This window comes from Sesamum indicum, linkage group LG13 (genome assembly GCF_026168435.1).
Source record: "Sesamum indicum cultivar Baizhima isolate 11 linkage group LG13, ASM2616843v1, whole genome shotgun sequence".
Classification (NCBI taxonomy): Eukaryota; Viridiplantae; Streptophyta; class Magnoliopsida; order Lamiales; family Pedaliaceae; genus Sesamum; species Sesamum indicum.
The window spans coordinates 18357541-18379481 of NC_142669.1; the positions used below are offsets into that span (position 1 = coordinate 18357541).

The window sequence follows — 21941 nt, forward strand, 5'->3', positions numbered from 1 at the left end:
TGAAGATTGAATTAATTAAATATTAAAGGATGTGAAAGCGATAATTATTATCACTTAAGTTAATTAATCAGCATGTCGAATTTGAATTTTTCTAGAATATAAGGAAAGCGAAGATTATAAATCCTCAATTATACTTGTTATATTTTAGGTGGTCATAATATGAATTTAATATATGATCTCAATTAAAATAAGTGTAAATACGAGATTTGACATAATTACAAATATTTTGAGGCCAAATGTAATGAAGTGAGATTAAATTCTTAAAGTAACAAAATGGGGGTGGGGAAGAAGAAGAAGGCAGTAAGAGGTGAGGAGAAGAAATGGTTGATTGAAATTCTCATAATGTCTGAAAATTACATTTACAACGAGGTCGCCACAAAATGACAAAATTAAAGCTCGCTTCCTCAGAAATTATGTCGTTCTCTTCTTTAGAAATCACAAAAAGGACAGCAACTCTTCTTCGTACAGGCAAGCGCACTCTCCAGCTCGCCTTGGCTTGGGTAGAATTCAGCTGATCCCTAGCTCCTACCCCAAATCGATTGGTGGTGGTGGAGGCTGGGAAAATTGAGTTGGTCTAATGACAAGAAGTCTATACCATGCCACCACAAGCTTTGACATTCTTGCCAAACATATCAGCAACCACTACAACTTACTACCTCGGACTTGGTATACAATAATGTTTCACATCAGATTGTTGAAGATCTTTGATTACATCTTCGAACCCATGTTAGGTCACAAGTCGAGGATATGAATAATAACCATAATTTCGACATCACAAGTATTAATAAGAAAAGTAGATAACTAATGGGAGCCAAATGCCAATCTAAGAAGATTATCAAGGATAAAATTTTAAGATTCTTGAATCTCCAACATCTCATGCTTCAGTTCTCAGATATTTCTAACAGGACAAATCCTTGATGTCAAGAGTTACCCAAAGCAAGACAGCTATAAATTTAGCCTGGACCACTCAGAAAACACTGAGAAAGTGGTTTCCTGTGGTCAATTCCCAAGAGTAATATAAGGTTAACCATTGACAGACATCTTCAACCAGGAAGTGAATCTATTTCGTTGTTTTTGTAACCTTTTGCTATAGTCAAACAATTCCTTTATTTCTTTAAAATAAATAGTAAAGGATGAATAATGTTCATACAAATTTCTTGTGTATATAAACTTGCACACTAGTCCACCACATGCTAAACTGAGATGATTTTCAATGAAAAGTTATTGAAAGCTGCATAAAAATAATCATCCAGATCTGAATCAATATGAGATCTTAAGTAAAGAAATTGGAAGAAGACTAAGATAAATCATGCCATCTGTTATGAAAAGAAATTGAAAATTATGAGTAGCAACTAGAAATACATAGGAACTCATTTCAAACATACATAATGAACACACTAAGCATAAGGAAGGTCACGTCTCAGAAGATAAGCCATCCCGAATAATGTAAACAAAAATCTTTCAGTCCTAGAATGAGAGAGAGAGAGATAGAAGAAGAAGAACTGAACTTTTTGCATTGAATAAATGACTTTGTTCACCAATTGCACACCATGTGCTCAGACACAATCAAATTGCAGTAAATTTAATTTGCCGACTGCAGGACATATAGGAATCAAGTACATCACCCAGTTATTAGGACCCTTCAAATACATCTCCGACAATTCCCCAATATACAAACATCCAAGGAAAAATCGGAGGTTCCAATTAATTTAAGATACAGAAGGCGAAATTGTTGGAAAAGCCTGGTTGTTTTTAACATGCAGAAAAACATAAAAATTGTGAATGTGGTCATCATACAACTGAATTTCTCATACTTTAAGCTGCTTCGTAAAGCTGGTCTCCAAGAAGCAAATGTTGGCGCAGAACTAGGCTCCATAATTAATTCAAAGTGGTTGACCCTCGGCTTCCCAGACATCATAAGGATTCTTCTTTAACTTCCTAAGTAGAGTCTCGAGTCAAAGCATCTATATTGAGGTCTGAATTTTGAGTTTTTTGGTTAGTTTTTCAGTTCTTATTTTGGCTATTTCATGTAAAGTGCGGACTTGAGAAGTGATTGATTTAGTTAATAAATAGCTGTAAAGCATATAAGAATAACACATGGTTAACTACAAGGTTACGATATCATCCAATTGAGAAACAAAGGAAAATAGAGAAAGAGAAGAAGATAGTACATTGTATCAAGATACACTTCATTTCAATCTCCTTCTGATAAATTATATCAAGATACACTTCACTCCAGTCCGGGCTATAGACTCCTTGAAATTAAAGCATTTTCTCCAGTCACTGTCAATTGTATGTTTGGTGCAAGATTAAAATATGCAGCTAAAAACGAATTGTGAATATGGCTTTCATTCACCCTAGGTAAATCCTTTGTTAAAGGCATTTTCAGACACAAAACCTGTAATCTCGTTTTCAGATTCAGTATTATCTCAAATATCTATATCAAGTGCAAGTTGAAACTAAAATTAATCCATAAAGCAGTTCTCATAGAAATTAAGCCGCTGAAAAGGACCAAAAATGCTTAACAAAAGCTTGAAAAGTAAACGGACTAAAATGACAACTGAACATATTATGTTCTGCATATAGAGAGACTAACTTACATATAAAACATAAGAATCATACAAACTTCAATCAAAGCCAGCTCAGGCCAAAAAGAATAGAAGATGAACTCTTTCTAACTGATCACGAATGAGCTTCTGAGTAATTTCCACTGGACAATTCGTTGCAATTAATATAACCAAAATAAGTAGATAGATACCTCTTTTGAAAAGTCTCAAAAACACCAAGCTCTCATCATCGTCAATCAGAAATTCCCACATTAGAAACATCAACCATCCCCATACGCTCGCATTCTGGTAAAACAGACCAATTCGGAGATTGAACTGCCCTTAACCAGCGAAAATCATCCACATTCGCCCAATTCCCAGTCTCCTCGCCAAGATTTGCCTCTGCGAGGTCCTTCTCTATTCCTTGGTAACTCAAACAATATGGAGCAAACCTAACCCCATTACTATCCTCAATTATAGGTCTACTCCTCACTCGAAGATAAAAGTCACAATTTTTAGCATTGTGAATTCTGATTTGGTGGGACGCCAACACGAAAACACACCCTTCTGCTCCCTCGATCAAAACCGAACCAGTGACTGCCCCAACATAAACTTTACAATTTATCAGCTTATCCATAAACAATGCCCTTAAACGCCCCTTCAGTCTAACTTCACAATCCCTCAAGTTTGATAACGTGAATTCTCCATTTTGGCCACCCTCCAACTCGTTTATGCTAAATTCCTTCACTAATACATCGTTCTCTCTGTCTCTGAACCCGGGAGCAGTACTCAAATCCCTAAACCCAAGCTTTTCCGATCCCACATTCAGCTCTTTCTCGGGTTCACGAAGGACTGCATCTTTTTCAGCTACAGCTGTGGAGTTTTTCTTGGTGGGCTTATTCTTGAAGGAGAATTTCTTCTTGGGAATGACGAGGGAGGTTACTTCATCAAGCGATTGTCTGAGATGCACGACGGTATTGAGGCAAGTGCGGACTTCGTAGGGCGGCAAGAAGTAGGAGTTCTCTGCGACGAGCTTCTCCAGGGCAGAGATATCCAAAGAGATTGCCTCCAGGTCAGCTTTGTGGGTAGGGTCGGGCTGCTTCCGGATGCGGGAGAGTTGGGATCCGATGGAAAGCTTGGATTGTGAGAATTGGGAGAGGAACAATTGGGTGGATTCGAATGAGGTTGCGGAGTTGGGATCGGTTTTCCCAGAGAGGCGAGACTGGTGGCGGTTGGAGAGACGCTCCAGCATCGCCGCGTGCTTGCGTTCGAGGTTTTCGGCGTCGGCGGCGGGATCTTGGGCGGAGGGTTGATCGTTCTCTTCCATTTTGTGGCGGCCGAAGGGAGAGTTTTCTCTTGTTACGCCGGTGCTTATGGTCATAAATCGTGTACAACAGTGTCAAATTTTGTTGACAAAGCGGCTTTCTTATTTTTTGTCCTTATTTTTCTTTTGGTTAAAACATTTTCCAATCACTTTTGTAAATGAATAAAATATAACACTTCTTTTTTGCACTAAATATTTACACACATTTTCCAATCACCTTTTCGATATGCATCCTTTATGACAAATATAAATCTTTATATCTTGCTTTCATTTTTCTTTATTATTTTTTGTAGTTATATCCATTTTTGTTCATATTTTATCTAAAACTAATTTATCCCATCAATCTCTTATACAAATGACATTATCTCTTTTTAATTCTTTTGTCGTTATAATTATATTTGAGAGAGAACTGCATTCTTGATCCCATAGTTTACGAATTTAACACTTTTAATTCTATAGGCTACAATATTATAACATTTAGAACAAAAAAACGCAATAATTTTTTATTCTATAGTATCAAATATACCATAATTTTGTATCCATAAGACCAAAAATGCCACAACTTTTTATCCCATAGGACCAAATGTGCTAGACTCTTAAATTGTGAGACCAAAAGTACAACACCCTCTATTATGCGAGATTAAAAGTGCAAGTTCCCCATATATCATGTGTGTATATTCATCAAGTGTGCAGATACTACTGGTTTCTATAAAAGATTCTTCACTCTCATAAGTATCTAATGAATAGATAGGTTAGAAACTCATTCTAACAAACAAATTGATTTTCACCTTGTTTTGAACTTCGAAGATTCCAGCCAAGGCCTAATGGAGAGTAGTGACCTGTTTTACTCTCTTTTCGTCCAACCATGGCTCAACTCAACTGTTGACTCGCCTTTGTTTTTCCAAAGATACAAGAATATATGCAGCATTCTTTTGGTAAATAATAGAAGGATTGGCTCGATAACAATTCGCCAAACAAAATTTAAGAAAGTAACAACAACAAAAGAGATGGAGGAAGTGGGGAAGAAACTACAGGTGCTATAAAATTGTAGCTAGATTCATGCAGATTCTTTTGCTTCTGCAGCTGCCTCCTCTTCCTGTAATTTTTTCAGAGATGGAGGTGGTCTGGGGACAATGCTTTTCTTCCATTTTCTGTCGAGTTTTCTGGACAACCTTTTGTTAATTCCTTCTTCCAGCTCTCTTTCCCTCTTAACGGTGAGCATGCGAGCTATCTGTTTTTCATATTAAGAGACGCTGGTTATAAAGAAAGAAGTGATTGGCGCATAAAGGGTTGTAAAGAATAGAGACAAAAGACAAATAATAGCCAGAAAGTACAACTCAGGAAGAGAAGGGCTCTGTATCGTAATGGAAGAAAACTACAAAACATAAAGCAATGTTGGTTGTAAAGAAATCTCAGGGAGAACACACGATGAAACGAACAATTTAACGTAAAGATAAGATTTTTGCATGCCAAATATCTTTCTCCCTTACTTACAGTTAACTCAATATGGGAGCTGCAACTAAATTATAAAAGCCAGAGGAGTACAAGAGGAAAGTTGGAAAGCATTTGAATGCTATATTCCGAAGATCCATATTGATTATTAATTTTCTAGAATAAAATGGACCAAAATCGACTTTAAAGTTACATCAATCCATCTGAAATCTCTTATGCTTATCTTAAGAGAAGAAGTTTCCAATCTCAGAAATGCAATCACCCCTAATTTGATTCCTGTCGACATGCATGTATCGACTATGGATATTCTGCTACAACATCCTTATGTATTTTATTAGAAAATACATAGACAACGATGAAACAAGAATAATTTGAATAGGCACACAAACAGAGAGGGACCTAATTTCAGTTATTCTGGGTAAGGGTACATCAATTCTACATTACTCTTTTACGTAACACAACTTGTACATCTTCTTTTGTACAGATGTGGTGCATATGCTTACAGATAAATATGCAAGAATGTTTTTCTTCAGACCTTTACATCACATTGTACAAAATACGATATATACAAGCATTTCCTAGCAACTTAACGAAATTATAAAAAGTAGCACAAGTTCAACTAATAATTTCAGCTGCTACAAAAGGGTCATAGCAAGAATTTTGTATATTCTCATAACAAGATAAGAAGAAAGTTGTAATAACCTTTGATATTTTAGCAACTAGCAAGCTTGGCAGGACTTTACAAGTTTAAGATGTAGTAATAGTTCTACTTAAACCAGCGAGGAGAAAGAGCATCAACCATATAATTGTTCAACTTACATTATATCTTTCCAAATTATTCAATCAGAAGCCCAACCACCAATTTCAACAAGAAAAGTATCACATTTTACCAATTTTCCTCTCCAGCATATTAAGCTAAGGCAATTGGAAAGCTGCAAATTCTCCTATAAATTAACTGTAATAAGAAATCCCATTTCAGATTTGAACTCCAGTTGTAAAAGAAGAAAATGAACCTCTAAACTTCCACATTTCAACATAAAATCCAAACACAGAAACCCATCATTTTAGCCCACCCAAAAGTGTCATTAAACATCCAATTTTACAACACTTCCACACCTTTGAATCTAGCCAATTCCCACTCCAAAAATTCAATTAATAAATTTCACACATCACTAACCAAGAACCCAGGGGGAAACTCCAAGAACTTCAGAGATATTCCACTAAAACAAAAGGAAATTCAATCTTCAGAGAGAAAAAGGATAAAGCAGAAAAAGAAAAGGTGCGAGAGAGAGAGAGTACCCTTTTGCGCATGCGGCGAAATTCGCTGGACTTAAACTCATTCCGGGCAGAGCGCTGGAGGCGGAGCATGAAAAGCTCTCCTTTAAGGTCCACTATTTCCTCATTTAGCTCTTCAGTGGACTTGGCTCTGATTTCCTTCAATTCCTCCTCTTTTTTCGCCATCATCACCACAGACGACGAAGGTGGATGAGAAGCCCGAACGGAAGAGACACTGGGGCGGCGCGTGGGGCACAAATGCACTATCCTAACGCCGTGGAAGGCGGAGGAGGAAGAGGGTTTAGTGAGATTGGACTTGGAAGGGAAGGTGAGGGTCGAAATGGAGAGGCTCGCCATGGCTGCTACCCTCTGCTTTGCTCTTCGTCTACTGGATTGCACTTGAGAGTTGTCTACTGGATAAGACTTCTTTAACTTTTCCTTTTTTCCAACTCTTCACCGAATTATTAAATTTAAAAGGAAAATGCCCAAAAAAAGGCAGTAATTTTCTTCTTCTTTTTTTTTTAAGAAAAAAAGGAAAAATATCTCAATTTATTTTATTTGCAACAATGTCATTATTTTTCGTCAGCTCTGAATAATTACGTTTCAATAGTTCATAAAAAAAAATTATATTTATATTATCAAAATGTAGGAATTGAAGTCAATTAAAAAGGATTTTTTTAGTATAAATAAATATTTTAGGCTTATCTTCCACTTTAATTTATAGGGATAGCTACGCCGTTGTCTCCTAAGCTGTGGTATGATTACATGTAAATCCTTTATAACTTAAAAATTTATATTTAGTACTATTGATATTTATTTTCCTCTAACATGTAAATCCATTCGATCATTAAAATTCATCGAATTTGCTGATTTAGTAACAAAATTAAATAAAAACTCATATTTACTTTCGATTGACTTATTATTGAACACTGACTTGTCAAACAAATCTTTTCTAATAAAACTAAATTTATAAAAATGAAGATGTATCTCTTCATATGTATTAGCACATGAAGATGTATAATGGTAGTGTGGTCAAAAATTTATTTATTTGATCTACAATAAATTAGCATTCAATAATAAGTCAATCGGAGTCTATTTGTTAGATAAAAATAAATATCAAGAGCACTAAATGTAATATTCTAAATTATAAAAAGTTTACATATAATTACACCAAATTTTAGAAGAGGACAGCGTGCTAATTTCTAAGCATGGTGCTTGTTCTACAATTTAAATAGGTTAAAAGGATAAATTGCATGAAACCCCATGTGTTTTAATTTTTTTGCTAAAAATCCCTCTATGTTAATTTTATAGGCAAAAGCCCTTGGTATTTTTTGAAATAAAGCATACTCTCTCCTTTCATTAGTTGAGTTAACAGGAGTTAGAATTTTAAAGGAGTTGATTGTTATGCCCTTATTGTAATAGCCATTGATCTTTAATAGTTAAAAATGAAAGGTTTAAATTTTAAATTATTTTAAAAGTATATTTTATATTTTAATAAATTATTTATTTTTACATATATTTATTAAATCTCAAAACACCAATTAGTATATTAAATTTCTTGAGGTATATTATTTACTATAAATAATATTTAAATTAAAATTATCATTATATTTATTTAAAATAGAATTTTAATACTCACCAGGTTGGTATTAGGCTCAAAGCAATTCAAGCATTCATTTATATATATACATAGTCGTCATTTAATACATTCAAATTCAAACTGATAATACATCATTAATTCAAATCAGATACATCCAAACGGAACGAGAAAACAACAAACTACTTTAAAAGTAGATATACACTGTGTAGAACTCGAATTCACAACATATTTTGTTACGAGACATTGATTTCTGCCCATCATGCAAGGCCTCATTGGCTCAAACATTCAATTTAAGATTTAAAATAATTTAATTTAATCAAATAACTTTAAAATTAAATATATTTTTCAAAATGAATAGATTGTAATTATATCATAATTTTGAATCATTAACAATTATACTATATCAACATCAAGTAATATCTAAAGCTAACAAAAAACTATTATTAAAATAAACCAACAACTAATGTTGAAGTAAATAACTCTAAAAAAACAGCTTCTGTGAGTCTGTTGAGGGAGAGAGATCAAACCCTTGTTCCTGATTACACCAACTAATGTACAGCACTACAATCCTACAAAAGAAAAACTGTTGCAAAATACAAGGAAAGAGGTTCAAGTTTCACATTACACTACAAATTTCACTAGATCTCCATACGTAATCAGAGTTCTATCACACTAGTACCAACTCTACCATCAATCTTTCCATTCTTGACATACTGTGAGATTAAATCAATCAGTCAAGTCAAATGTACAAGTGAACCTGTGCAACCTAATCATAGAACTTACCAGTTTAAGGTAGGCGTATACAATGTGGTGATGGGATTAAAGCTATGATGCTGTTTGCATGAGGGTATCATCGTCCAACAAAGCTTCGAGGTCGATCAGATCATCATCATAATCAACTTCGAAGTTGTTCAAGACCTTGTCGTACACAGCCTGCAGGAGAAGGAATGTAGATTGACTTACATCCACATGCAAAGTTACAGCGAAATATGTATTACATGTACTTCAGTTTATATTTTATATGATTGAAGCGAATATTATATGCTAGGTATCCTGCAGATAACTGGAAGAAGAATCATTTTCCCCTTGTTTTCCGTTTTCCTGGTTATCTAATAGAGACTGGGCCATGAAGCTACCAATCTAGCAAAGCAGAACTACCCCTGTTAGTACTAAACCAACAAATTGATGCTTATTGTTTTTAATCACCAACAAATGCAGAGTGCCTCTTAATTGAGTCAAAGTGATTGACCAAAAGTGTATCCTTTTCCTGGACATGGGTCTCAGAAACGCGTTTACGTTCAGCACTAAACCAGACTTCCATCCAATATGGGTCTTGCAGCATTAAATTTTTCAAGACAGATAATTTCCACAGTTCTATAAGGACCTAAATTCAAATCCCAGGATGATACAAAGATTATGGTAAAAGCTGCTGATTTTGATATGTTATAAAATAGGTATACCTTTGTTTCCTGCATTTCTGAGACAACATTCAGCAACCTGCGATATTGATCTCGTGCTTCCGGGTACTGAACCATTGATTTCACTCTAGCAAGGGCCTTCTGCAGTCTCTCCTCAGTTTGTTTCCTACCTTCTTTCAGGAAATCATAGTCATCTTCATCTACCATGCTAGTGCCCGCACCTAGTGCTTCAGGCCTGAATCTACTCAAACCTCTTCCTTTCCGCCGCCACCTTAGTATGACTTTATCTAAAATTCCGACGGACCAGATTATCTTTCTGTAGTTCTTTCTCACCTGGTGTCCTCTGACATGGGCCTTTTGTCAGAAAGCCAAAAGTTAGAGTTTTAGACATTAAGTTTGTAAATTAAGTGAAATGCTATTACTGGAACAGAATTCAGCACATGAATCATACCTGAATTTTAATTATCCGCTGTCGGATTAACAGAAAGTCTTTTCTGCCTTTCCAACTGCGGAATTTGTTTTGTATCCGTACTGCAGCAGCATGAACTGGTTGATCATGTTGTCCTGCCTTCTTGGTCTTTAGAGCTAGAAGTGAAAGTGCCCGCTCATCTGACATTCCAAATTCACCATCACCATACTCTTCGAGCTGCTTTCTCTGAAACGACTGTACTCTGAAAACTTGATGAATGCGAGCTGCAGCTTGAGTTGCATTACGTACAGCAGCTAACGAATCCTTCATGGACAGCCCATGGGGTAAATCACCATAGCCAGCTGGAGTTGCAATCCGCTCAGTAACTGTTTCCACACTTTTTCCTCTATCATTGCTCTCCTTTGAATCCTCCAAGTTGAGTGATGATATGTGGGAGCTAAGTGAGCTCAAGAGAGATTCTGAAAGATAACCAGCGATGCCTTTGTGTCCATTGCTGGCTGCAAGTTCTGCAGGAGGTCTTCCAGCAGGATATGTGGGAGTGGGGTCTGTCAATGCTTCAGGAGCTGCACCAAGAGAGATGAGAAAGGCCACTGTGCGCTCTCTGGTGTCGCAAGTATTGAACCACAGCAAAAAATAAAAAGATATGTGAGCCAATATATATGAGTTGACTGCAAAATCAAGGACTCTGATACGAGAAAAGGACTTAAAACTGGAGTTCAAATGATTTAATAATAGCTAAAAATGGAACAAACTGATACATATCATCTAAAGAAATGGTTCTAAGTACATCAAATCCCCTACGATACCAAGATATCCCCATACCCAGGAGAAGAAATATTGTATAAGTAGCAGAACACCGTAAAGCATGTTAAAATATATAACTGGATAACTCGTACCTTCCGTAGTACGCTGCCCAGTGAAGGGCAGTCCATCCATTTGCATCCCTAAAGTTGACACTCACCCCTGCAGCTATAGTGGGTGGTATCGCCCAATCATAACCTAGAGCAGCGGCGAAATGCAGCACACCTTGACCACCCTCATCCAGTACATTAGGACCCTTCCCGCCTTCAGCAACCTTCTGGAGAAGCCAAACATGCAATTTCTCCTTTAAAAGCTTTTGTAAGAGCTGATCCTTGACCTTATCTGCTGAAAACTCATCCTGTTTAGTAAGGTTTAACATTTGTTCCCACTCAGAGTCATCTTTCAGCAATGCACTGATTTTACTGCGCAACTTTGAGATTTCAGCAGCATTACTCTCCACAGAGGTCTGGGAGTTGCCCGATCCCAGAGACAACAATTTTCCAAATCTCATGTGAAGAAGAGTTTCATCAGAAGTAATGCTTCCAACATCGGCAAGATCAACATCTTGAATAGAACTAGAGCGGAATTCAAATTCCCGGACTTCACTGCATGCTAACCTATTGGAACATGTTATATAAAATGGAACCCTGCCAGTCGCATGTGAAGGTGTATGGCATCGAAGAACACCATCTGCCACAATCTCTGCAGGGACCTCCAGTTCACCAAACATGCATGCCCATTTATACTTCTCTACCTCCTCTCGACTCCTCAAGAATTTTCCCATAACAAGAACCTGATCATGAGCATAGAAGAATGCATGATACCTTTCATCACTTGCTTGCTATAGAAAATCACCTAGATATCACTTCTATAAGAACAGAGACATTAAAAAACCAAATCAAATAACATACCTTAATTTCTGACCCAGAATATGCCCAGTTTGGGGAGAAGTCAATAATGCTAAAGAGCTGGTCTTGAGAGAGAGAGGGACCAAGAATAAAGTTATCTAAGGGCATTTGACTGGAGATACCAGTATCATCCCCATCTTCACTGCCAACAGTCCCCCAGTATGCCCCAGAACCAGGCTGCATGGTTGACTCAGTCACATCACCTAGTTCTTTACTCATCCAACGGTCAAAGCTGTCTAGCTTTCTAAGACCTTCTCCGATAATGCCATCCAATAGAGGCTGTCTGAAGGCTGGATAACTGGTTTTATCATCTATCTTCGGGTTTCCATCGGACTGTAATTTAAGAGAACTTCCTACAGCAGTCAAGGGTTGCAGTCGAAGATCATTTTGCATAGGGTGTCGACTTTGTTCAGTAAGATATGCATCATCAAGCTCCACTGAGTGGCACAGTTCCACCTGATTAACACCATCAAGTTTGGTAGTAAGGTCAAACAAGAAAGGCGGTCTCAAGGATGGATAATTACTGTTCTGGCCTAAATTCTGGTTATCATCTGACTTCTGATCCATGGACCACTTTGATATGTTTAGGGAATCACCACCAGAAGCCTGTTAAGAGTTTTAAAATATAAAGTCTGTAAGGAGTACAGCTAAAAAGATCCGGTTCTTACAAAGTAATTATGTGAAAAAAAATTACAGATTGTAAAACAATTCATCACTTCAATATTGAGTTGACATTTATATCTCAAATGTTAACAGTGGCAACATATCTTTTTATCTAAAAGCATGTTTAAGCAGCATTTTGTGGTAACAAGATCCTGGGACACTGTTAGAAGTTTTCATATGCGTTCACAGAAGGCAATTGCAAGAGAGAGCATGTTTTGACTTGCATATTAGCAAGTACATCTCCTCGTTAAAAAGAATAAATAAACAACCATACATTAGCTTTTCCCTAGATTGATATTTGTTCAGAATTTCACACATAAGTATAAATTGTTTTTTACAGAAAATTTTATAGCTAAAAACAGCAGCCTGACATTTCTTTGCCATACCTTCTACAATAGATACTCTGACATAGTTTAGGGCGGAAAAGTGAAAATTATAGACCAACATCAGGGCTCCAATAATACAAGCAAGCAATAGCATAATAAATTGAAAGGTTGAACTAGGTAAGCTTAAATTCTAATTGGGAAATAATCACAGCAAACATGGCTTGGTCATGCTCCAGCATATGAACAAGCTGCTATTAGTTAATTGCTGTAGAAGGAAATGCCATTCAAAGCATGCACCAAATAATGTTCAATTATCCAATACCTGCCACTCTTCCAAGCCACCGGAATGACTGCCAAAATTTTGCTTCTTTCCTAACACACCAGTAAAAACTTGATCCAGCAGCTGATTTTCTTGTCCAGGCATCAAGCTCATTGCACTAGATTGTGTTGAAGGATGAGATGGCTGAAAATTGACAGATTGATAACCAGCATTACTGCTTTCAACAACATTTCCCCAAGATGGGAACTCAAGTTCTCCGTGAAGCTGGTATGTCAAACCATTATCCATAGGGTCTTTATTTTTTTCTCCATCTGTGAGTGATCCAGAACTCACACCAGGAATAGCTGAAAATTGTCCTTGATAGATATCTGTCATAATAGCACATTGTTACTCATATAAAACAATAGCCTAGAATATTTGAGCTAGAGAGGCCACTCCCCTACTCAAAGGGACTCTTTTGTTATATATCCTTTCAGTATTTCATTTTTATTGTTCGTATCACTGCAAAAACTTTATGACAATAAGTACATTGAACATTAATAATTTGAAAAGTTTATGACATTAAAAAAAGCATGTATAATGTATGTCTGCTTAACAATCCAAGTAATTCTACAAATTCAACTAGGAAATCAGTATTGAGTAGAGGGAATATATGATAAGATAGAGAACTGTAACACATTACTTGATATAGGAACTGGATAACAAGGAACGGAACCAACTTCAGTCTTCTGCGGTGTTTGTAACTCATGAATAGGTTGGAATCCAGAAGTTGCTTGCTGTCTGTATGCTGCAGTTGAAAATCTTGTAACATTCATGATTTTGAAGAACACGAAAATACAGTAGGTTTAAGTAAACAATATACTTCAACACATTAACAAATAATAATTAATGGCGTGGCAAAGCGCAGCAAAACACCTGATTCAGCATCTTCATGCTCTGAAGCATGAGTACTGTTAAGGCTAGTATCTGTCGCTTGCGATGCTCCTTGGTAATCATATGGTTGAAATCTAGCTGAACTGTCAACCTCGGAATTAGATATAGATTCTTCAGTTTGACGACTATCAGGAATAACATCAGCGTTCCTACTGCGATTGAAATTTGTCCTGTTTCCCTGTGGAGAAATATATATGAGACAGTTCTGGAAAGACAACAATACATCATTACAAGGAGATCAAGTACGAAATTCAGATAGCAGCCAAGGATCAAACTAGTGCCGCATAGTTGACTTTAAGGTTGGTTCCAAAAACTAATACTTGCAGTTAGAGTTCAGATTTGAGATTTTTGTTTGCCATGTTAAATGCTAATAACCTTGAAGTGTTTGATGCATCAAGTCTGTCACAGACTCAGAGTTTAAGTCAAAAGTCACGCAAATTGAACTCTTCTTGATACATGCTAAGCCAACTATATAGCATCATGGTTGGGATGACTTAACATTCAGAGAGAATACATAAGGAAATAATTACCTTTACCTCCCGGTAGTGGACTAGAACTATGTGTGATAGCTCCCTGAAGGTGGCAGACATCAGCCCAAAAAAAAAAGATGAATCAGACTCTGCAAGCAAGAGCTCAAGGAAAAATAAATTTCAGTGGAAGTTTCAACCAATTTTTACGTCTTATTTTGTGAAACAACATTTTGCTGTTCTGTGATAACCTCATTGCAGACAAACAATTATCAGAGCTTACGATATTCCAGAAGCCAAACACCTTTAACTGAAGGGTAGTTGTTGAGATGAAAATGCATGACCAACACAGACATGACGTTATAAGGTTAACTTTCAACAGAGCACAGGTAAAGTGCTGGAATAGACATCTAATAGGAAAACTGTAAGCCCCTCCATTAATATAGGTAGCACTTGCTATGAATTCTAGCTCTCGAAGATAATCTGTCCAAGATAATGGATGGTAGGAGATCTAGGGCATTGATAGAAACAGTAATTTCAACACCTTTATGTGTACATGAAGAAGTCAAAACAAATCAATTAACCCCAAGCATCTTCTGGGATGTTGAGTGAAAAATTTAAAATTTGGTACAAGTACAAGCTTTCATCCATGCAAAGGCACAGAGGAAAGATCAGCTACTCAAGGACATAGTCAGTTTACAGATGTTAACCAGCAACACATCTATCAATTTCCAGAATTTGACACCTTTTGTGAACCCAAATTTCTGTCAGTGCATGGAAGAGAAGGGTATTGCTATTTTTAAGTGACCACTAAAGGACCATCAGGAACCAAGTCTCTATACCTTTTGAGCAATATATGGTATTAATGTGAGTCTTCAGATGCATATCAAAAGCCTGGCTGCAGTGCTAGGAGCACTGCACTTTAAATAGTCCAACAAACATAGAAATACTCGACGCTGAGTAAATGTACAAAACTACATAAGAAAATGGACTGAACACAGTAGGAATCTTGGAGAAGTACCTTTCTTAAATTGCACATCATGTCAGCCTTAAAGGAATTATCACACACGAAAAACTTCTATAATGTAAAAGTGGGCTGCATATTTGAATTTTTCTCAGAACAATTTTCAAGTATATTTTAAGCTTACTCTTCAAGCATCCAGTAGCTACGCCGTTGAAAATTTTCGTTCTCTTCTCCATGAGCATAGTAACAATGCAGTACATCAACACTTCCAGCCTGAAAACCATTCACTTCTAGATGTTTATTTTGGAAGCATCAAAACATTCAAGGAAAGTACATCCTGGATATAATACATATACATGTACATATATATATTTTATTGCTTAGCTCACATTGGGGAATTACGACAGTGCAAAGAAACTGCCAACTGCAAGTATGGAGACAGTACCAAAGTAGAAGTTCATAAAATAGAGTGACAGCTGTAAGCCTTACCTTAAGCCTTTCATGAGCCTCCTTCACTGTCTTCCCATCTCTCTTCTTTCTCCAGTTATGGCCATCTTTCCGAAAGTACCGGAGAACCTTCCGATCAAAGAGAAACAGAGAACCACCTGGAAAAGAGTTAGATAAAAATATATATGAGACAAAGAAATCATATCTTTGCCATCACACTTCAACTGCAAGAACAAATATGGTTATGTACACTGGGCATATCTTGAAGAAAACTTGATTATAAGGAAGTAAATTATCATTGGAGACCACATACTAAAATCAAATCTTTTGACAAATCAATCATGGCGTAAATTCAAACCCACACCATGTCAGCAAAGTGATCTACTTTAAGAGAACAAATTATCATCTAGTTGCAAAACAAAGTACACACCAGTAGTACTAATACATGCTAACTTCAAAACTCGTAGAACAGGGTGTTAAACTCAGAGAATTTCAAAAAATTGACATCCTAATCTTAATTAAAATTTCAAAGAGAAAAAATCATACTGATAGTTAGTATTGTAGTAACCATTGTTCTCCACATCCTACTTCGGTCACGCCCCATGGAAATTTCACTGGATTACATATTTGTACAACGAACAACAGTTGAACACCAGTACCATATCAATCAATCTTCAACATTTAGCAATTAGAAATGAAGTATGGGATGTCCTTATCCTCAAAGATTCAACTCCTAGGAAACAAGAAAAAACCTCGCAATGTTGCAGGCAAGATTTGACTGCAAGAAGGAAGGGTATAAAAAAGCCATAATAGGCTATAGTTTAAATGACCATGCTGAAATGAAAAATAAGAAAAGTCTGTAAGAAAAATGAATTGCAATTTAAATAGAGTTGGCATGCAAATGCAATAGAAATTTTTATAACATCGGCTGGATTTTTTCCAGTCCACGAGGGACAAACCATTTTAACAAAAAAATTAAAAAGACCTAAATGCTGGGTATTGGAATCCTTCCTTATGAAACAAGATTAGCCCTATCACTCTAGTTACTAGTTAGTACGTATCCATAATCAGTCCAACCACATCAAATGACTTTCCCTTCATTGCCTCCATGTATATCCTAGTCAACAATAATTATTGTCCTCTTGGATGTGAATCACACAAAGTTCTACTAATGTACATGCTATCATTTACCATTAGAGAAGCCTACAGTATACTCTGAGAAAGAAAAGGTATAGACTGAAATCATTTTTCCAAATAATGTGCTTGGGGCTTTGTTTAATTAAAGGACCCGTACGGGTAAAATTTTCTTTTCTTTTCAAAATCGAAAAATAAATATCCCGATCTTTCTGACCAATACCTTTAACTCATAACCTATTAAAAAAAAGACTTATATTTCCACTGGTTGGTATAATAGATTGTCATATCCTACCATAAAATTTGTTGCCAAGTAAATTATTTCAAGTGATAAGAGAAAGTGCACATAGTAAGTCATACTTGGTGGTCTATTAGGAGGTTCTGGAGCAATTCGAAACTTTTTGTAATTTTGAAGGATTTCACAAATCTCAGCAGGACGCAGCCACCGATGTTGTGCTTCCAGAAGTATCTGCTCAATATCTGCACAAATACAGGAACTCATCTTAGGGCTCTAGAAAAATGAGTCATAAGCCATTTTCTTCAAAAAGGAAAAATGAAATGCACAGAAGAAAGCACAACTATTGGAGTGTCTATTTCAACATCTAATGGTTATTTGAATGTATTTCTGCTCATGACAAAACTAAAAGAATGATTAGTGTCAAAAATAGCCCATAGAGTCGACTACCATAATTATTCATAAAATTTCTCATATCCCCCGAATGATTCGTCCCTCAAGATGTAACTTCAGAGCTGAGTCACTCTCTTTATCTCACTTTCTGAATTGTCAAACACACCCTACACTTCTACTAAGTAATTCTCAATGGAAAATTCATAGTTACCAGCATTTAAAGATGTTACATTCTTTTGAGAAACACTAACCAAACTTTCAAAACAAAAAATGCATCAGACGAGAAACAATTGACAACAGTGTTGAAAATTCTCAAATTCGGAACCAAATTATGGTCCCGAACAATTCATGTTCTCCATGGTGTGAAATGGGAAAAGCCGCCTTTAGGTCGTGAAATGGAGACCCATGCCAATTCCACCTATTTTTCTCTAGGACTTCTCCATGAATTTGCGTAAGATTGTGAAAAAGGGGTTGGTATGAGCAAACTTCATATTCACAAAGAGTGCCTTATTGATGATTTGAGTGTGGTAGTACCAAAAAATTTCAGCAAACTCTTGATCACAGTAGATTTATTTTCTTGTCTGTCTAGTTGATGTAGGCATTCACTAAGCCAAACCATGTAAATTTGATGTTCTTAATATTTACTGTTCTTCGTCAGTTTTTCTTACTTTCTCGTACTCTGTGATATTTAATGTACACATGCATAACAAAAACCTAATAACATTGGATTAATTAAAAAAGTGGCAATTATAAAAGGCTCTTGACATGCTCAAATGGTAGATCCTCAAAGAAATTGCAGGAAGCAACTAAATGACACAGCTCTGTAGTGTTTGTTGAGTGGGCAACAGAAAGCAACACCGACAGTGTAACATCACATTTGCTGCTCTCTAAGTGATATTCCTTCTAAAAAGAGGGTAAATTACATCACTCGCCCTGAGGTCCGCCCTAATTACAGATGCATCCCTATTAGAATGGAAACTACAATCACCCCACCTAAATGCCCCCTGAGAAGTGCATAAGTGCAAACATACCCTTAAGTTTTCTGGCCAAAAGATCTGAAAAAAAGGACCCTCTTTCTCATTAGCTTCAATCATCTCCGGATTTTCTCCTCATTAGTTCACTCTTGTTCAAGACACTATCATCGGCTCTCGACCTTGAGGTCATTTCTGTCCCAACACATGGCTCCTCTCTATTACTTCGGTGTCATCTTTTTTAGTTCACTCTTATCTCTTTCTTTCTATCATTTTAGTCTCATCTCTCTCATTTCACTAGAAGACCATCATAAAGATTGCATAGAAGACGTGATCAATCACCAACCGGAAGCCTAGCGAATGAAGTTCCATGTAAGACAAAACGAACCTTAAGTGGACTAGTTGTAATTTTCAATGTAATATGGAAGTGTGTGGAATTAGGACAAATCTTAGGGGTGTAGATGTAATCTACCCCCACAAAAAAAATAGCTAATTTGGTCACTGTATCAACTAAGCATCAAGTTAACATAGTAAGGTTCACCAACCCAAAGTAATTTACGATTCAATTCAGGTTCAGAAACTTACTTGTACAAAACTATTTTTTAACTCATATCCCAAAGGTTAAGAGATAGGCAAAAATTATCATTTTTTACACATCCTGTACGATCCTGTAGTAATCACTTCCCTTCATGTATATTCATGAGCTCAATTTTACATGGAACACATAAAGGGATGCATGTTTGTGTACTGAAATGAGATAGCTGCAGAACTACATGTTGAAAGTGTAAAATTACATAGGCTTAATTGCAGGACACCTCCTACTATTTGGAAAACTACGACTACACCTCCTATCCATGACCTAGAGAAGTTAAAGACTATATATAAAATTTTAAACTACAAAAGTTGGAAAAAGATTCAAAAAGAAAATGCTAAAATCGACCAGCCATTAATGAATTGGGTCATTAATCCGGCCTTGGCCAAGTAAGCAGGAGTGGCAATAAGATAATAAATCTATTTAAAGTTAAGAAATGCACCTTATGTAGGTTTACAAAAGAAATGTGGGCTATAAAATTGAATTTTGAATCTCATTTTACCACATTTTACATTTTACAAAATTTGAATAAGGCAAATGCCAGTTATCATTAAAAAATAATTATAACTATCCAAAGGTCAATGACTAATGAGATTTTCAACTCAAAATAATTATTTAAATCATGTTGAAATCTAGTGCATGATAAATTACAAAACCACCCTGAAGTGAGGTTGAATTACTAAACACCATTCGTAAAACCCATGATTAGTGACTTGATGGCAAAATTGGAGATTCAACAACATTTGTTTAGGGCATCATTAAAGGCACTCACCAACTAATGATGTGAGTCTCTGACAGTAGGGGTTGTAACTATAATTTTACACACAGTTGGAGGTGTTTCTACAATCTGAACAAACCTCAAGAGTGTCAAATATAATTTACCCAATACCAAAATAATCAATAACTATATTTCTCTGCTCTCAACCGCAAAACTTAAACAGTCGCATCAACTCAAAGCCCCTGATGAAGTAGTACCCCTCAGAACAAAAACAAACATCCAATCCTATTGCAGTAAATTTCACGGTAAAAGATTACACGGTGCCAAAAGGTAAAAGCAAAATTACGAAAAAAAGAGCATCAATAAACATACAAAAAAAGGGGACCATAAATAAAAACTCACCTAATTGAGCATTGAGTGCGTATCGACGACTCTCCGCCATTATATCAATAAAACGTAGCTGCTTTTAAAGCTCTTCCCAACCCTGCTATACACAAACACTCTAGCCCACAACTCCTCTTCAGATCAAAGTTACCCCAAATTAGAAGTTACAGGAATAGTTCCCAGCTCACAGCAGCAAATTCAGTGGTTAACTTAAATTCTCAAATTAAAAAAACAAAAGGAAAAATCAAAAAAGGGATCAAAAATTAGGTTAAATATGAGAGATTGAAAGAGTAGAAGAAGAAGAAGAAGAAGAAGAAAAGAGTTGGAAGATGGTTAAAAGAGTCCGAGAGAGAGAGAGAATGGGGAGGAAGGAACGAAGAAAGAGAATGAGCCGCCGAAATGGAATACAGTTAGCAATTTTAAGACAGCGACACGCTTCTGCAGTAAGGCAGTGAGTGAGTGGGCTTTTTCGTCTTTCTCTCTCATCATTTCAGATATTTTTGTCCTGTGATTTCAATGATCAGATATATAATATACCTCTCTCTCTCTCTATATATATATGTATGTGTGTGTAATAATTGTCTGTGTGTGTATATCTAATATATATGATTTTGTATAATATTATTCTTTCAGGATTTTAAAGTTAATTATTACATGTATTTGTTTATTTCACGCGGTTATATTTGTCTCTATTAACGGGTTCCCTCATATTAAAACTAAAACCAACTTTTCTTATATTTCATATGAATTTAAATATTTTTTTATTATTTCAAAAATTATTAATACTCTATTATCATAATGTCATTCAACTATTAGCTCAATTCGTAATTTTCAATATATTTTCCATTCGCCTAAATTTCACAAAAAGAAAAGAAAATTCCAATAAGTGTGAAATTAACAATTTCATATATTCATTCAATGGGTTATATAATTTCATCAAATATTATCGGATATTGGTAATTTCTTAATCAGATAGAGTTTTTTGTAATTATGTTAAATTTGATAGAAGTTTGTTGTAATTGACGCTGAAATAAATTACACAATAATTACGGACTCATCATATAATTAATATATAATTTTAAAAATTTAAATTACATAATAAGTACATCAATACTTGTTATGTGAGTGGGTGAGTGAAGTTAAATATTTTTCGAGTTAAAATTTTTATATAATTATTGTATAGTTCAAAAAGAGTGATAAATTACATGATAAATACAGTAATATCTATCATGTAATATATTCAATATGGCCAAATTTTATTCAAATTAAAAGAATTTTTAGTTAGTTAATTAATTTTGTTTTTTTTTTTCAATATAATCTATCATCCTCGAACGCTGCAACTGGCTGCCGGCATTCTTCTTGTTTGGGTTAGTATATTCCACCATATGGTGTTAGCACCTGTAATGTTTGTCACTACAAATAATTAGACACGTAAGGTGATGATTTAGTAACCGTCGTAAAAATAACAATTACAGTTAAAAAAATAAAAAATAAATCTTGGAGTCGAGCCATGGATATCTCGTTAATTTTAAGGAGATTCAAGCCCACTGCAGCAAATTTCTCACTAGTTCAGCAGTATCACCTTTAATTTGTCCCCTTCAAAATACAACAGCCCGACAACATCGTATAATTCTAACTCACTCTAAATAAATAGTAGAGTTCAAAGCTCCACTAAAAGGA

General features: G+C 35.7%; 3 protein-coding genes across 6 annotated transcripts; all 3 read right to left on the bottom strand.

The window, feature by feature from the left end:
* Nucleotides 1-312: 312 nt before the first annotated feature.
* Nucleotides 313-3971, bottom strand: POR (C-CAP/cofactor C-like domain-containing protein). 3 transcript variants are annotated; one of them, XR_016063520.1, is made up of 3 exons: nt 2759-3971; nt 2172-2283; nt 313-1976 (listed from the first exon to the last, which is right to left on the bottom strand). XR_016063520.1 is itself a non-coding variant. In XM_011099264.3 (2 exons), the coding sequence occupies exon 1, from the start codon at nt 3925-3927 to the stop codon at nt 2800-2802; it is 1128 nt and encodes a 375-aa protein (XP_011097566.2). In that variant the 5' UTR covers nt 3928-3971; the 3' UTR covers nt 313-1976; nt 2759-2799. The 3 variants fall into 3 exon arrangements, 2 of the variants coding, with proteins under 2 accessions (XP_011097566.2, XP_088733049.1); XM_011099264.3 differs by lacking the exon at nt 2172-2283; XM_088876923.1 differs by lacking the exon at nt 313-1976 and having other exon boundaries at nt 2043-2283.
* Nucleotides 3972-4633: 662 nt separating this feature from the next.
* LOC105176502 (Ribosomal L29 family protein) lies at nt 4634-7044 on the bottom strand. The gene is made up of 2 exons (XM_020698576.2): nt 6622-7044; nt 4634-5101 (listed from the first exon to the last, which is right to left on the bottom strand). Exons 1-2 carry the CDS (start codon nt 6952-6954, stop codon nt 4928-4930), a joined length of 507 nt encoding a protein of 168 aa, XP_020554235.2. The 5' UTR covers nt 6955-7044; the 3' UTR covers nt 4634-4927.
* A 1574-nt stretch (nt 7045-8618) lies between these two features.
* LOC110011222 (calmodulin-binding transcription activator 3) lies at nt 8619-20655 on the bottom strand. 2 transcript variants are annotated; one of them, XM_011099266.3, is made up of 14 exons: nt 20280-20655; nt 17329-17448; nt 15877-15992; nt 15572-15660; nt 14487-14529; nt 13939-14134; nt 13706-13810; nt 13066-13391; nt 11758-12360; nt 10942-11639; nt 10067-10646; nt 9658-9969; nt 8981-9130; nt 8619-8910 (listed from the first exon to the last, which is right to left on the bottom strand). In XM_011099266.3, exons 1-13 carry the CDS (start codon nt 20317-20319, stop codon nt 9023-9025), a joined length of 3336 nt encoding a protein of 1111 aa, XP_011097568.1. In that variant the 5' UTR covers nt 20320-20655; the 3' UTR covers nt 8619-8910; nt 8981-9022. The 2 variants fall into 2 exon arrangements, with proteins under 2 accessions (XP_011097568.1, XP_011097567.1); XM_011099265.3 differs by having other exon boundaries at nt 8619-9130; nt 20280-20654.
* Between the last annotated feature and the right edge of the window lie 1286 nt (nt 20656-21941).

Excerpts from the sequence above, each read along its gene's own strand:
- POR (XM_011099264.3), bottom strand. The coding sequence starts at position 3,927 with ATGACCATAAGCACCGGCGTAACAAGAGAAAACTCTCCCTTCGGCCGC.
- LOC105176502 (XM_020698576.2), bottom strand. The coding sequence starts at position 6,954 with ATGGCGAGCCTCTCCATTTCGACCCTCACCTTCCCTTCCAAGTCCAAT. Across the intron at positions 5,102-6,621 it reads TTCGCCGCATGCGCAAAAGG|ATAGCTCGCATGCTCACCGT; the intron begins GTACTCTCTCTC and ends TATGAAAAACAG.
- LOC110011222 (XM_011099266.3), bottom strand. The coding sequence starts at position 20,319 with ATGGCGGAGAGTCGTCGATACGCACTCAATGCTCAATTAG. Across the intron at positions 13,392-13,705 it reads TTATCCAGTTCCTATATCAA|ATATCTATCAAGGACAATTT; the intron begins GTAATGTGTTAC and ends CTATTATGACAG. Across the intron at positions 11,640-11,757 it reads ATTCTGGGTCAGAAATTAAG|GTTCTTGTTATGGGAAAATT; the intron begins GTATGTTATTTG and ends GCTCATGATCAG.